The 17,053-nt window shown below is 43.5% G+C and overlaps 1 protein-coding gene across 1 annotated transcript; it reads right to left on the bottom strand.

The window, feature by feature from the left end:
• Positions 1-595: 595 nt before the first annotated feature.
• On the bottom strand, positions 596-16,553 carry mnta (MAX network transcriptional repressor a). The gene is made up of 6 exons (XM_015002729.2): positions 16,276-16,553; positions 11,718-12,336; positions 11,447-11,488; positions 10,861-10,972; positions 3,340-3,532; positions 596-2,696 (listed from the first exon to the last, which is right to left on the bottom strand). The coding sequence occupies exons 1-6, from the start codon at positions 16,346-16,348 to the stop codon at positions 1,963-1,965; spliced, it is 1,773 nt and encodes a 590-aa protein (XP_014858215.2). The 5' UTR covers positions 16,349-16,553; the 3' UTR covers positions 596-1,962.
• Between the last annotated feature and the right edge of the window lie 500 nt (positions 16,554-17,053).

Below are 17,053 nucleotides of genomic sequence, written 5' to 3'. Positions count from 1 at the left end.
CAAGACTCATGTAAGCGGTCTTTTTTACTTGAATTTAATGATAATGAAACTGATTTATATAAACCATGATTTGCTTTTCTGAAGTAATTGTTTCCAATTTAGTGGCACCTTGAAATTTAATGATGAAAGGATGGAGCCTCTACCGTGCTTTAATGAGGCAGGCTGGTTGATTCATCATGCAGGTCGAGCTTTTTTTTTATCGTCTTTTATAACATTTATAACCAAACAGCAGATCCAACTTTCCCACACTTATGACAGCTAAACTGAAATTAATCCTCCCATTTTAGGAAGTAATGCTGTAAATTAACCGAAATTGACGAATTTAATATTTAATTTCCGCTAAGGAAGCATTTTTGAATTGAACAAATTCAATTCTGTTTATTTATGTAGCACCATTTCCATACACTTTACCGAACGATGATCCTCAGGAAGGTGAAGGACAGTAACTATGAATATCCAGAAATAAGTTGATGCGTTCAAGTACAAATGGTTCAGTTCAAAAAGTGAAAAGTGTGTACATTTTATTTCTGTTCATTTTGTTTGGTATGGTCCAATATCCCTGAACTTAAATATTAAATGGCAAAGAAGCAAAACATTTGTAAACATAATAGAATTTATTTTATAAATTTTATATTTGACATTCTTCAGAGTGTTTTTTTGTTTGTTTTTTTACATAATACAGTTAGATCTATATGCAGTCCAACATTTACAAACTTATATACACCTTGAACTTTCTCCATAGGGAAAAACACACCAGTACTCTGTTGCTTCTTCAAGTACATTTATCCCTGTGAACCTTCCGGTTAGTTTTGCAGCGACGCGGCGCAAAAAAAAAAATGCAGTCGACCAAAAATCATTTGCATATAATAATGACATTGGGAGAAGTTTTGTATTATTTTTGTCCTGGAAAAGGGAAAAAAAATGTCCCTGCGGTAATATTACAAAATACAAAAACATGAGGGAGAAATCTGTTAAAGTGGCCGAATGTGATACCGGAGGTCTGTGTGGTCGTCGCCACCGTTATATACAGCAATATTTATTTATTTATTTTTTTTACATGGTCCCAGTGGAAAACAATTAGAAAATTTACATTAAACACAAATTATTCATCAGGACAAATAAGCAACAGTACAAATTCAGCTGTAAATGTTTCACTCTACATATATTTTAGTAACGTGATCTTGACGTCTGTGACGCGTCGCTCCCTTCCCGCCCACAGGTCAGTACATTCAGGTTGAGAGAGCTGCTGTGTCGCCGCACTCACACAGTAGAAATGTTCACAGTGCAGGCTTTGTTAAAATATGATTATTCCTATCAGGTGCTGACGTTTATACCCATGTCAGAGTAGTCGCTGTGGATTAATATGTTTCTGTTGAAGCATCGGTATTTCTCATGTGGTCATAAAAATATATAAACCAGGCTGCTGGGTAGTTCGACGCAGCAACTGATTCTATTTGGCAAAAATATTTGGTACTCTAAGCAGTAACAAAAACACGACTACATGTGTACGACTGCAGGTAACAGGGAAAACTTTGATTGTCGAAACCAAAACTGCACATTATTTTACTGTAAAAGGGCGTTATCTGGTTATTATCCTTCAGTATATTCATGATCGGAGTGGTTTTACACCGCACTGACAGGAGGGGGCGCTGTAGCAGTGTGCAGCGTCAGCGCTGACTCCAGCTGTGGTAGAGTCCGGTCCAGGATTTAGCTCCAGCTCTGCAGCATGTGCTGCTGCTGCTAGAGGAGGAGCTGCTCTAAATCAGAGTCCAGCTCAGATCATGATGTGAAAACATCTTCTGCTTCTTGGTCTAAAAAAAGCACATGCACCCGTTTGCTTTGGGCGCATGCTGATGACCTCATGCAGCCCTGATTGGCTCCCTGCTGGCTGTCGGTCTGCAGTGTCCTGCCCTGCTGATCCCAGTCCTGGACCGCTTCCCGCCTCGGCTCTTTCCGCGCCTCTCAGGCCAGCTTCAGAGTGCTGATGGGGAAAGAGGGCATCGTCACCATGGTGACGGGGTTAAGCACCGTCTGACCCATGAGCTGCGGGTGGTGCGCCATCATCTGAGTGCTCACCGCCGCCTGCTTGCTGACAATGGCAGCGGCGGCGGCGGCAGCTGTGGCCTGGGTGGAGGAGGTCCCGTTGATGTGCGGGTGGGCGATGTGGCCCATCATGGTGGGCGGCTGCGGGTAGAGGGCCGGGATGTGCTGCCCCAGGTGGGCCACCGGGTGAACGGTGATGTGGCCGATGGGCTGAGGACTGGGGGCCAGCTGCATGGAGCTGCTGGTGGTACAGGGGGCAAGGGTCATGTGTTTGGGGGCCCCTCCGTGGAGAACGTGGTTCACTGCCTGGATGACGGAGGGGTGGGAGACCGAAGCGTGGGCGATGACCGTAGGATGCAGGCTGGCGGTGGGCTTGGTGGGGATGGAGGGAGGGCTGGGAGCGCTGGATGCCAGAGCGGGGAGGATGGGCGGGGCTACTGGGTTCAGTGGGAGGGGCTGCAGCAGGGGGGCTTTGTTCAGGGCAGAGATGTGCTGGGTGATGATGGAGGCGGTGGTGGCTGGGGTCACAGCTGGAGTCTGGGTGACGGCCTTGAGCAGCTCGGGCTTCATGGTGTGGGGCGCAGCGGGCGAGACGCTCGGCGCTCTCTGAGCCGACTCTTCCTCCAGGTCTTCCTCCATTCCTTCCTCACCCTCTGGAACAACAACAGCACTCAACGTCAGTCTCAGGAGCATCACGCTGGGATTTATCACGAACTCAAAGTAGAACATGAATGTAAAATGGAAGGAAGTCGTGTACTTGTTGTATTTAACCCCTTCAGTCTAAACATGTTGGCAGCAGTGACGGCCTCCTGGGGCGTCTTTACGGTTTGCCTGAGCCAAACAAACATTAACGCTTTGATCTACTGATCATATTGAAGCACTGGCTTTATGTTTGAAAGTGTTGTACTGCTGGAGTGACTTCAGTCTGACTGAATGTCTCCAGAGATCTGAAAAAGCTAAACAGACGTCTCCGTCCAACCTGATGGAGGTGGAGAAGAAGAGCGGAGCAAACCGCCTGAAGACGAAGCTGAGCTGGAGGCTTCATATGAGACTGCAAAAGCTGCCGAAGGTGGATCAAAAAGTATTAAGAAAAGGCTGTGACATTTTCAATAAATTTCCGAAAATCTCAACTACTTTTCCACATTGTCACATTGGGGTTCTCGTGTGTAGACCTTTTCCCTGCCTCTGGAGCTCCTCTGCATAACGCTGCCTCCAGGTGGACCCGGTTCAGATGATGAACAGATCAGTGTCCTTCACAGCATCCCACTGAGATGCTGTGGGGCCAGACGTGCTCACCTGAAGCGGTGGAGGTGGAGGCCTGGTCCTCCTCCGGCTGCCCCGTCTGTCTGAGGACGCGGTCGATCTCCACCACGTCCATCCACTGGCTCACGTCGTTCTTCAGCTCCGCCAGCCGCTGCTGCGTGGCGATCTTCTCTCTGGCCAGCCGCTCCATGTCGTGCTCGTACTCCTTCTCTTTGCGCTTCAACGTCTGGAAACAGATGGAAGCGCCGGGTTGATGAAGGCGGATCGACGGGCAGAGGTTCAGAGCTCGTACGCTTTTCCCCACAGTCAAATTCAAACTTTCCAAGCTACACACTTTGGAGATTAAAGCAACACAAATGAACTGAAGAAGACAGTTTCGATTCACTATTATATATATTTTCTTGCTGTGACATAATATGATTGCATTATACAGCAGGGACAAGATGAGCTAAAATATAACAAGATTTTGTGTTTTGAAATGTCTCTTACATTTCAAATTGTTTGGCACTGATTCGCAGTGATCAAGAGAAGTAGGTTAATGTAGGTTAAATATATGGTTTCAACTGCAAACATTTTCAAAATGTAGGCTTTTAACCAAATGTTAGATTGCACTTTAATTCAAAACCGTGTAGTTTGAATATCGAGCATTTTAAGGACTTTATACAGAAATCAAACATTTTCCAGACACTCAAAAATCCCCTTTTTGAAAATCTTGGAAAATTCAAGCCTTTTTGAGGATTTCAAGCATCTGTGTGAACCTTGGGGATAAAGCTTCGTAAAACGACTAAGTTACGAATAAGTTTTTAAGCCACATCTGGCTTGGTGAGAAAATAGTCTCATTCTGTTTCACTATAAATGAACCTCATTCACATTAGTGGAGAAAGCGTGACTTACTGGCAGAATTAGCTGCTTTTTCTGGTGTAACAACAGATTACGTCCTGTGAGCAGCTCTTGTGATAAAAGATTTTAAACACTGAGAATAAAAAATTTGCCAGATTTTTAAGCCGATTACTTAAAATTATTTATTGTGCTGCGCAGGAGACAAAAATAACAGAGCTGCAGCGTGAAGGAAGGAGGAGTATGAAAGTAGGAGGCGCTTCCTGGCAGCGGCTCCTTGTGACCCAATTCGCCTTCGCCAGCTGACTGAGCTGGACTTCCCTGTCCGAGGCGTCAGGAGGAAAACGCATGAAAAAAACCTGACCACACACCAAATGAAAGTCAGGACAACCAGAAACCCTCCAGGAAATTAGCTTCAACTAAAGACTGAGCCCAGCATGACAAGACAAGACCAACTGTGTTGTTATAATATTTTGAAACTGAGCTCTATAATTAGGCGTGCTCTTCACTAGCGTGGCTCCTTTATCCAACACGTGCTCTGGTGAGGAGGGAAGTGGCTCTGTGAAACCTGATGACTCAGGATCATAAAGCCAGTTTCTCCAGGGGAGGACTTCCTGTTCACAGGGTGAACGAGAAAAAGGGGAGGTTGTGTGTGTGTGTGTGTGTGTGTGTGTGTGTGTGTGTGTGTGTGTGTGTGTGTGTGTGGAGGGGCTGTATGAAGCAGCAGCAGCATGAGATGGGAAAGGTTTGAGCTGGCCTGCTCTCTGCACACATCCCACAGCACAACGCTGCACATGAACGCAAATAGCAGAGGGGAACAAAAGGCGGGCCGAGTGTGAGTCGGCACCTGTCTCTCTTTAGTCCTGATCCAGGATTAGAAAAACACGGGCCAAACACTCTGAGGCTTTGCTGCGCCGCTCTGCGACGAGGCCGTCACTGAAGCACATGGACAGGGTTTCTGTGTCTGGTTTTTGCAACTACAAAACAGGAATTCACTGGAAAGTGGTAGTAATAATAATAATAACAATAGACTCACTTTCAATACAGCTTTTCACCTGTAAAGTTCCTATTGAATTATTATTTGATCAGAATGAAATCACCCTCCTAGAACCTGCCCTCTAAACACACATGCTTCTTGTGACCTCGCCTCACACAGGCCAGCCAATCAGAGCGTGTGTGACGTGGTTTAGAACATTGCATTGCCAATAAAATACATGGGACGTGGTTTTTGAAGAGAACTAAGATGGGCTGGAATGATCTTATTGGCAAAGATATACAAAAAAAAAAAAAAAACCCCCGATGGTCCGTTAAATGTGATCCATCAGTTTGATTTACAAGGCTGTGAAAAATTCTCAAACGCCTCAACGTTCCACATTATCCAACTACTTTTAATATATATAAAGATGCTGAGTAGAAACTTCAAGGTTAAAAGAAATGTGTTCTGAACCACAGCGATGTACAAACGGGAATGTAAATGTGCTTCACAACATTTTGAGCTCAACTTCACCTGCAAAAAACCAAGTGCTGAAAATCCCCTAAAAAGAACCTGTTGGACAACATGAATTATTCTAAAAAGAAACAAAAACAATCTGAAAAGGCACTTCTTGATTGAGAAAATAATAATAATAAAAAAAAACGAACAAATGAAAGAAGTAAAGTGGCTGTTAAACTCCCATTTGAAAGCTTTTGGACTCCAGCGAGCTACAGAAGATAATGGAACAGTGGTGAAATACGTCAGGGGTGCTGCTGTACGACTTCAACAACTTGCGGCTATGATATCCTTTCTCTACTAAAAAAATCCTGAAAGAATGTTCTGATCTGAAGCCCACCAGTAGCTCCCCCCCGATACGAGCGATCCACATGAATGTGGGGCTTTGAAGGGGTTTATCCAGACTGTGGGTTTAGTTCTGCTTAGATTCCAGGAAGACTTAACCTCAAACAGGCCTGAAAACCTTTCACCGCGGCTGAATTAAACAATTTCTGTAAAATTCTTCCCCCAGCGATGAAAAACCACTCGTTGCCGAAGCTCGTCACATTGCGATTTTTAAGACCCGTGTAGAAAAGGTGAAACCCGGGCTGTGGACACTTTCACCCGTGTTTTTATTGAATCTGTGGTTCTAAACACGTCTTTGTAAGATGATCAAGATTTCACTCTTTTCAAGTCACAAAGATAGTCGGATATGTTGAAACGTTAAAATGTTGGGAGCCATGGAAACGTAACAGATAACGACAGCACTTTACTGCTCAATGAGTCAGAATGACTGATAACGTCTTCTGTGTCAAACAGTCGGAGACATCTGGACACAGAAGGGACTCTCAGAGAGGACCAGCCGCTCTGTGTTGATGTCACTGGAATGCCTCCATCTTTGTTTGGCAGGGAAACAACCAGGGACCTTCCAAGGTTTTCCTTCATAACCTTGGACAAACACGGACTCTTACGGCGCCGTGAGGTCATCTCCGACTTTGCCTCAACATATAAATATTGACTTTTAAATTCGGTATGGAAGAAAAAAAAAAAAAAAAACATAGCAAAACAGATGGAACTGCTTTCATTTATTTTTTGCAATCTTATATGAGTCATAAGCCGCCATAATAGTACACGGCGTGACTCATGGAGCAGAGAGGAGACGCGCTCCAGAAACATGGAGACCCACTGAACCCGGTGGTGGAGGGTACAGGCTGCGGCGTGCTCACATCTCGTTAATTGAGATTAGCCAAGTTAACCTGGTGGCTAAGTCTGCAGCAGATGGATCGCACATCAGCATGTTAATCATGTCACCAGGTTGGTAAGACACAAGGTGGCAAGAACTTTATTATTCTTTGCACATGGCTGCACTCCGAGGAGCGACCGATCCTCTTTCTCCGAAAGACACAGCGTCACCTGAGCTTTGTTTGTGTGCGGACACCTAGATCAGCACAGATAGGCTGAACCGCGTGTGGTGTGGTGTGGTGTGTGTGTGTGTGTGTGTGTGTGTGTGTGTGTGTGTGTGTGTATGCGTGTGAGTGTGTGTACACGCATGCAGGGTAAACAGCAGCAAAGCTCCGTCACAAGCAATGCGAGTGCCGAGCACATGGCCACAGAGACAGGGAGCGGGAGGGGGGCGGATTGAGAGGGAGCAACACAAGCTGTACTCACTGACTCACTGCTGCAGCACACGGCTGGCTCCTCTTAAAGGGCCAGCAGCGCCACAGGCCACGTTGCAGACATGCTGCTCAGCCTGGCCTGCCGACCGTGCTTCTGCACAGGTCTTGTGACGCTCTGGTTACCATGGACCATTGTCTTTCTGGGCCTTCCAGCAGGAAAAAAAGAATTTCACATGGTGCCTGACTAACAATTAAACCCTTGTCTGAGGGAGAGAATATCTACTTTCTAAATGATTTCCTTGTGAGAAAAGGTTCACTAATATTTGGCCTAATTACCTCTTAGTTCAGCTCTAATTGATCCGAGGTCCAGATATTGGTTGCATATTTGTTCTCATGATCCATGATCATCTCTTCAGGACTCACTTGTTTAACTTTTGTCTATACAATTTAAATTATTATTTCTCTCTTGCTTATACTGCATCTTAAAATAAGCTAAGGAACTTATATTGAATATCAATGTTTTTTTGTTTGTTTTTTCTGAACATATTTAAATTTTTGTATCGTTTCACCCTGCTTTGTTTTGATTTTATCTTCTTTAGACAATATTTTTAGTTTTTATTCAAATTCACTTTGTTTGTGATTGCAGTTAAAATGATGTAAATGGATCAAATTTGTTTACACAAACATATAACAATAACAATATGAACAAAGGTGTCATTTTATGACTTTCACATAATTAAGGTTGTAACACTGATTTTTATTTTGTTTATCATTTTATCATTCTGATCTTTTAGAGCTGAACATATTCCAACTGTCAAGAAAGCTGAATTAATATAAAATGAGAAAATAGTAAATTAACTAAGGTAGGATTTTCAAAAAATAAGAATACCACAATCCACAAGAATCAGGTGTGTAAATATGTATAATGTGGGACATATTTGGACGAGATAATTGGGGATAGGATGTAAAAAGCTTTGGTTTTTTCCTACTCATTTGCAAACTGGATATGAAATATTGTGTTTTTTATGTTTGATTATTATTACGGGGTTGTTTGTTTTCTTCTTATTTATTTTAATGGGTTTTTCTTCTGACATTTTGCAGGTTCGAAAAAAAAAGAAAAAAAGAAAGTCATTTCGTCACAATTTGAATAATTCATCTCTAAAAACCTGACTGCCACAGTTTCAGCAGGAAACGCAACATGTCTCCGGCTGGCAGCGGAGGAACAAGTTGGGTCAGCGAGGGAGACGAGACGAGGCGAGAGTGGAGTAAGCCGAGCCTTGTGTTTACCACTCCACGCTCCCTCCCTGCTGCTGGCAGCTCAGCGCAGCGGTACGGCGAGCCTGCTGCCGCGCTGGGCGGGGCGGGGACAGCGCGGGGGGGGTGACGTCTCGCGGTTTAGGGAAGCCATGTGCTCGCTGCTCATGTGGCCTTAAGAGCTCAGAGGGGGCAGGGTAGAGGAAGGGAGGAGGAGGAGCGCTAATGCGGCGGCTTAACTTTCCAGTCTCCGTGATTTTTTATTTATTTATTTATTTATTTATTTTTTTTTTTGGTATTACTTTTACGCTGCCGGCTCACGAGGACGTCTTTAGCAGCGGGAGGATCATAATCAAATAATAATAATAAAAACAGAAACGCGACGTAGCTGCGTGCGAAGAACCTGACTCCATGCTAAGCTGCTCTGAGTCACGAGCTGATAAGATGATACGAGGAAGTCCGGATGTTGAAACTGTTGGCAACTTTGTGGAAAAGTGTTAAAACTCCTGCCTCCGTGCTTACTTTAGCATTACGTAAACATTCGGGTTCGGCTGCAGTAGAAATGAAATGCGATGCCCAGCCTTACAGCTTTTTGCACATCACTTTTCTGAGCCGCAGTTCGGAGCAGAAGCTGCTGCTCCACCTCCTCCCGTCGGCCCGGGACGGAGAGAGAACAGGGGCGGGGAGAGGAGTACGCAGACCGGACACGTGTTCCCAGGCCTCCACTTTATCTTGTTTTCCATTTAAACCAAACTTTGTGTGTGTGTCACTCCACTGCCCGCCCAGTAACTGGAAAAATCCTCTTTGTGGGGAAAGAGGCGTGCACGAGTACAAACACAGATAGACCTTTGTGACCTACAATACATGAACCGGTTTCTGTGCAACTACATAATGGAGGTGACAGTAATAAGAATTTTCTTTCCTCTTTGTGCCTTAAAATGTAGCGATTGTTAACCTAAGTCATTATGAGGGAAAGCTGGGGATGTCAGTGTGCCAGTTTATCACGACAGGCACAGTAGGATGCTAAATCACAGAGGGAGGCGTAGGGAGGGAGGCTGAGTGATGAGCCGTGCACCCACGCTGTCCCACTTTCCTCCTGAGAGGACCGGCCAGACTGCTGCTTCTCTAATTCCTGTCAGCCACAAATCAACCTCTTCATTTTCAACATTCCCAAATCTGCTCCCCTGTTCAATAATAAAATCTGGAGAGTGACTTCTGGTAGAAAGGTCTGTACAACTCAGAACCAAGAGTGAATAAAGTAACCTCATTCATCGCTCAGTGACAGGTAGTAAAAGCGGTTTAAAACCAAAACATGTCAGCCTCATAACTGGAGCTGCTCTCAGATCAGAGGGATTTCAGGAGATCCACTGAGAAAAACCAGCTCTTTTTCTGGTTAGACAACACTCTTCAGTGTGGAAGTTGAAGTTTGCCATTTTCAGTATTAGTAAAGCAATACAAATCCACCAGAGGATGCACACAGATATAAGGAGCTGCTTAAACGTAAATTGCGTCTTCTCCAACATGTCTGATCTGTGCAGCAGTAAACAGGAAAGGTACACGGCATGCAACAATGCTGATGTTCTATGCCTCTGAGATTCCCTCTGTCTGTCGTGGAAAATGCCGTTTTAGCAACGCCAATTGCGCAAACTCTGCAAATCGCTTATGTAAACAGGGTTATAACTCCATCATAACCCTGATTTGTGTTTTTTTAAAGCATGAAATCTTGTTTGATCAAATAATTTGATCACTTGCAGGCGAAAGGCAAAGCAAAAATGTTTAAACTCTGATCTTATATTTTCTTATAGTTCCTAAAGAGAAATTAGAATTAGCTAAAATTGATGTAAGATTCCCCAAAACCAGTCTGACTCTTCTTATTTCATATTTAATGATCAGCTGTTCACAAAAGAAGTTAGAAAGAAAGCTCCAAATGTCTATAAAAACTGAATTCTCACTCTATTAAACTGGGCCAGCGGTGGACCTTTGCACCAGTAGTTTACAACTACAACACCCACACTGAGTGAGTCATGAGCAGGCCTTTTAACAGCAGTAACAATTACACTGAACAGAATAAAGTGAAAAAAGCTTGTAGTTGAATAAATTCAAAAGAAGCTTAAGTCAAGCTAAAAATAGATTTAAATGCCTCGCGCAAATGGCGTTTGAACTGCTTGGACACTCCTGTTGTTGCGCTAACAGAGCTGGCTGCTTTTGAGCCAATCACGGTTTTATAACAGAGGAGCAGGTTTCTGTCCCGCCACTCCCTCTGTTCCTCACGCTTCACTTCCAAATGACGCGCGGTCTTCAGAAAGGAAACCACAAGGCCTGTCTTCACCCAGAGAGCAGATAAACCCGAACGCTCAGGCAGCTGCTGAAAGGGCTCACCTGAATGTATCTGAGCGCACTTCTCAGCACGCTGAGGTTGGAGGTTTTCTTCTCGTCGATGTTCGGGATGTTCTTTTTCAGCGTCTCGAAGCACTCCTTCAGGTGCGCTCGCCTGGCAGACGCAATGAAGACCGAATCAGTGAGAGCAAACTCCCGAAACGATTAGTTTTAATAACCCCGAAGATATATATAAAAAAAAAAAGAAGAAGAAGAAGAGCTACACTGCAAAACAACAAAATCTTATCAAGTATTTTTTGGCCTAGTTTCTAATGCAAATATCTTATTAGACTTGAAATAAGACAAAAATAACTTGCAAGTAACTTTTCAGCAAGATATAGGAGTTTGTATTAAGTCAATAATTCCTTAATGTTGATGAAAAAGCACTAGTTCCATTGTCACATTAAAACACCGGAGACATTTCTAGTTATAAGAGAAATAATCTGCCAGTGGAACTTGAAGCTAGACTAAAACTATTTGGTGAGAATGTGTGTGGTTTTGCAGTGAAATAGAGCTTTTACATTTCTGTTGCAGCAGATGTTATGAGGTAAGCAGTGAGGTAGTCATTAATGCGGCGGGTAAAACTCACCTGTTCTTCTCTAGTTTGTTGTGCACTTCTCTTGTGCCGGCCCTGCAAGAACAGAGAAAAAAAACCTCATGTCCAACTGAGGCAACCTGACGAAAACAATCACAGTTAATCAAATATTTTCTTTCTTGCTCTGCTACTGGCATTTTAGTGGGGATAAACTCTGGGTGAATCATTATTTCTGAGTTTTTGTGAACCATCATGTTGATTTGGAGAAACTATAACAAAGTTCTAACAGTTAAAATAACATCCAGCCGCATTTCGTTGGACGTACCCTCCGGGTCTCTTCTTACTGTCCAGCTGGCGGCTGTCGTCAGGCGGACTCCCCCGGCTGATGGTGCCATTCTGAGGGGGAGTGGGCTGGAGCAAGGGGCTCGGGTGGGGAAGTAAAGCTTGGTGCTGAGGGGTTGAGATGATTGAACCTGCATAGCACTGAACCAACTGCGGCTGCGGCTGCACTTGAGTGTTTTGGTCGATGAGCGGAGAAGGGTTGTGATGGTTCTGGATGGGCTGCCTGTGGTTGACCGTCACCGCCGGAGTTGGGTAGTCGGCTTTGAGAGGAGGGGAGCACCTCACGGCCGCGGCGCTTTGCTCCTGAGGGGACTGAGGGTCTCTGTTAGGGAAGGCCAGCGACGGAGCAGCTGGCGGTGAAAGGGTGGTGACGGGCAGAGAGGGTGACCCTGTGGGGTTGGGGGTAACCACAGGGATGGGGAAGACGGTGACGGGCATGGAAGAGGGAGGCAAGGAGGGCGGTATGGGTGGTGGGCGGCACTCGGCGAGCCGTTCCTCTGCTTTGGGGACATTGTTGATGTGAGGTGTAGAGTTATAAGTCACATCAGGGTAAATATACTCAGTCTTCTGCTGCAGAAGCAGCTTCGCCTTCACTTCATCCTCTGTTGAAGGAAAAAAACAAGCAGGTTACTAATCTACCAACAGCTCAGTCATGCACACGGTGCAATTCATTAGGAAATAAATAAATATGTTTCGTTAAGGCTGCAAATGTGCTGCAGTACTTGTGAATCTAACAGGGAAAGCATGTTGATCAGCTGACCTTTAATACACTCAAAAAGTGCATCAAATTCATCCTGCAGGTTGATGCAAAAACAAACCAAAAATGTTGGTCGTTTCATCTGATACATCAAACACGATGCAAGATGCATACATCTGAATATTTCTGAATCCATTTAGCTGGTGTCGGTGTAAAACATTGACAGTAAAAATATTTTACACTCAAATCCCCAAAAATAGATTTTACCCAGCGTTCCCCTGCTGAGTGAAACCTATAAGAATTGGATTTGTCCAACAGATAAAAGTTCAAAGGTGATGAACTTTAGAGCTCTACTCCTGGGGGACAAATCTTTACTTAAGGATTGTAATGAACCAAGAAAACTTGGCTTAGTATAAGAAATTACACCAAATGAAACCAAAACCAAATTTTCTTGGCTATTACAACCAAGAAAAGTGCAAACATGTTGAACAAAGCAAAACATTTCACTGCTTCATGGTGTCAACAGACACTGTTGTAACTTCTTGAAGGTGTTTGACATAATCCAGGAAAAAACAGCTATGAGGCAAATGTCTGCTGTTCTAAATGACTGGTAAACCTTTTAATACCATCCCACTTATTAGTCATTTTCTCTGTATAAGTGTCATGTCACGTTATAAAAAGTTGTCCTCCAAGTAGGGAAAATGCTAAAAGAACAGGATGTTCTGCTAACTGCGCCGGCCCACTTTTATAAGACATGGTGCGTTGTGTTATTGTAGTCGTGCTTTACTGTATTGTGACGTAGGCACATAAACAGCAGTGCCTTTTCAGACAGAAAACAAATGAGGCAGTTAGAAAAAAAACAGCGGGTTTTCTATAGGCATTATATAACTGCAGCAGAACATAGAGAAACACTGGCCTACTTTCCCCGCACACAGTGACCTGCTCTACAGCAGCAGAGGAGGAGGAGGAGGAAGAAGAGGACTCTGCTCCCCTTAGTGCAGCAAAGCAGGAGGAGCAGAGAGAGGAGAGAAGCAGGAGCTCTCACTCTGATCCTGTTCTAATAACTCTTCCCAACACCAACTTCATCAAAGTTTAGGCTTTAAACAGCCACAGACATTTTTTTTTTGCTTTAGGAAGACGGTTTAAAATGTCACGACTAACACGCATCAAACCTCCACAAAGGCAGAGGAGCTTAAATTTAATCCCAGGTGCAGCTGTAAAATCTTAACGAGCTTGCATCTGGTCCTGAAGGAGCACATTAAGGTAGCTTTGTGGTTAGGTTGTCCTTACTGCAAAAACATCCTGGGTTTAAATCCCAGCGGTGGCCTTTCTGTGGAGAGTTATAAACGTTCTCCATATGCATGTGTAACAGCCAGGGTCCTCCAGGTACATTTTTGTGACTGTTTGTCTCCGTAATTGGGCTGCACACCATCAGTTAAGCATGTAAGTTCAATATAATGATTTAGTATTGAATTGACTATAATAATTCACTCATATTTTCCTTACAAATCACTTCCTGACAGTACAATGGCCCCTTCCTCTGTGTGTAAGCTTTAGCATCTCAGCCACTGAAATATGCATCAAAGACCGTGAAAGTAATTTCAGCTGGTCAAATATGTTGTACATTATAATATAATATTATGTCAGTGGTACAGAGAGAATAAATGCATGGCACTTTAAAATATTGCATCCATGCAGGCCTTTGTAATTCCAACATTCCACATATTAAATGTGCAATGTTTGCGACTCAATATATTGTACAGCTCCATTCAGATTTATGAAAAATATTTCACCACAACAAAAAAAGACTTGTGTGTCATGGTACAAACAAACCTTAATCACAACAAGATACGCTAAAATCATCCAATCAGAGATGCTACAGTGTAAAAAAAAAAAAAAACAGCACTTACATGGTAATATATAAAGAAAAAAACATGATGCCATTCTGAGTATCATCTTACGAATTAATTGAACATATCAAGTACTGTCTTTTTGTGTAGACCAGCGATTTTCCTTCTTGACTTTATTTAGTCTATTCAACAATATTTTTTATACGTTTCCCCTAGAAAACTTGCTAAACCCGGTGGTTGGGTGCCGGGGCAGTCATTCATCCAGTGGCTCATTGTGTTTTTGAGTTAAAAAATGTTTAAAGTTGACAGAAAATTTCACTTGATAATCATGTGTTATTGAAAGACTTGAGGATTAACACCTGAACACCAACTATAAAGTCTTAATAATTGCAAACATTTTAAAAAGACTTAAATAAATAAGCAATGCTTAGCCTGGTGGGGGTACAAGTAGAACTTGATGGCCCGCCAGGCTTATATTACACTGGGGGAAACCCTGTTACCCTACCTTGTCCCTCATCTCACCCTAAGATCCATACAAAAGTCTTTAACCCTAATTAAAGACAATATTCCCCTTTCTGCATGGAGTTTGCATGTTCTCCCTGTGCATGCGTGGGTTTCCTCCGGATACTCCGGTTTCCTCCCACAGTCCAAAAACATGACTGTCAGGTTAATTGGCCTCTCCAAATTGCCCCTAGGTGTGAGTGTGTGTGTGCATGGTTGTGTGTCTCTGTGTTGCCCTGCGACAGACTGGCGACCTGTCCAGGGTGAACCCCACCTCTCGCCCGAAACGTTAGCTGGAGATGGGCACCAGCACCCTCCCGACCCCAATAAGGGACAATATAAGGGACAAGGGTGTAAAGAAAATGGATGGATGGATGGATTCCCCTGCAATGTACTTTGGACAATCTACCCTAAACTAACTACAAAACCTGTATATATTTTTTATAGAAATAAGGTTGAGTAAAAATTTATAGAAAAGATCTTTCTCTATTTTGTTAAAATCTAACTGTCCGGGTTGTACCTGAACCATTAGATGGATGGAAACTGCGTTAGCTGGTTTTGGTAAAACTTACTGTTTAGCTACATATTCAGCTTTCTGCTCTTTAGGTGGAATGAGGTTAAATTTCCAAACAGTAGTGACTCATCTCTTGTATAAACAAGCTCTGGGAGGGGTAGCCCGGCACGCACGTGGTGAAGGGGGCGGAGTCAGCATGCCGTTAATACTTTGGGGCGAGGTTTGTTGATAGCGCGTCATCGACAGACATTCAAAGCCCCCCACCAGCGTCTGAGAGGAACAGGAGTTTGTTTCTGTTTATTTTTTTAAAAATTGATATAAGTAGACTGAGAGAGCAGTCGTGTCTCTGTACAGTAAGACTATAGTTCGTATTTTTAACCACAGTGGGTGATTGAAGTGGACAGATGTATGTAAACCAGTCACTTGATCCCCTTCGGACGCTGTCAGGTCATTATATAAAAAGGAGCCTGGCATTCCCAGCGCCACCGCCCTTTATCCCCCCGTTTGGGTCGATGGATTAATACATCTCTTATAAAGCAGTTTTATTATAGCGTGATCGAGTAATCCTTATAATAATGAAGTGAAAGCAGAAACCATCTGAGAACTTTACAGTGTGAAATGCGCAGCAGGTTTCAACGCAGTAACGCTGGCACTCACTGCAGTAAAAACCATGCATATTTCACTATTATTTCTGTTAGTGATCAAATAAAATAGCTGCAACCCAAGCGTCTGCACGCAAACATAAATACGAAAGTAAAACTAAAATACCCCCTGACATTTCGCAGATACACAGAACTCATATTTAGATTAAGATACAACTGCTCAGAAATCGCTACGTGAGTGACGCCAGGAAATGAATAACATCCAACGTTTTACCCAAAAATATCAGTCTTCTTTGGCCCTTTTCAACCCCGCAGTTTAAAAACTATACTTCGGAAAACATATCAAACGTAATAATAAAAATAAAATCCAAATTTACCACGTGCTTTCTGTTGTTGCTGGGCTTGTAATTCCAAAAACTTGGCAGCTTCCAGAAGCGTTTCGATGCTCATTTCTGTCCAGTGGCAAAATACTGCCTGGATTTTTCTTTAGAGAAAAGCACAACAGCGAAGGAGAGATACACGTCTGTGTAGTACAGTACGGGAAGAGGTTCCCAGACTAACTCTGGGGGAGGGAAAACAAACTGAAAAATGAAGTAATCGGATCCTCCTCCTTCTCTGCACAAACCCAACCACTTACGTAGAGGAGTTACAAACAAGATGGCGCTCAAAGTAGTACGGACAAATACGGTTTGTGAATCACGCAGTGTTAGGACACGCCCACAGACACGTAGCCGTCCCCACCCTCTGTCAGAGGAAGACAAAACACGGAACATGACTCAGGGCGGTGTGTGTTGTAAAAAAAAACCTTCAACGCTCCGGGTTACACATATTTTAAAATACGTTTCATTGGCTTTTTCTGCCCATTTATGGTGAACGGACGTTACTGTTATTGTGAGTCCGCCATTCTCTACAAGGATATCGAGACAAGTTAGCTGTCAAAACCTCATGCGTTTACCTTGTGACCCATGTTCATCTGTCAAAAATGTAATAAAATAAAGAAAATGTAACAGAATTTTAAGTAGAACAGTAAGCGACAGTCTGTAGCAGTTTTGAGTCGCTTAGCAACCTGCTTACGTCAACCGGAAAAAACTTTCTAACATTTAGCAGGCTTTCAGATAAAATACGTTCCCAACACCACATCCTTGAATATTTTCG

The sequence above is a fragment of the Poecilia mexicana genome, unplaced genomic scaffold (genome assembly GCF_051168715.1).
Source record: "Poecilia mexicana isolate PSO_F unplaced genomic scaffold, ASM5116871v1 scaffold_13, whole genome shotgun sequence".
NCBI lineage: Eukaryota > Metazoa > Chordata > Actinopteri > Cyprinodontiformes > Poeciliidae > Poecilia > Poecilia mexicana.
This window is presented reverse-complemented; position numbering and strand designations above follow the sequence as displayed.

Bases quoted from the DNA above. Each gene is read 5' to 3' on its own strand.
- mnta (XM_015002729.2), bottom strand. From the start codon at position 16,348: ATGAGCATCGAAACGCTTCTGGAAGCTGCCAAGTTTTTGGAATTACAA. The intron at 10,973-11,446 runs GTGAGTTTTACC...TGCGTCTGCCAG, and splicing joins AACAAACTAGAGAAGAACAG to GCGAGCGCACCTGAAGGAGT. The intron at 3,533-10,860 runs GTGAGCCCTTTC...ATCTGTTTCCAG, and splicing joins GTGCGCTCAGATACATTCAG to ACGTTGAAGCGCAAAGAGAA.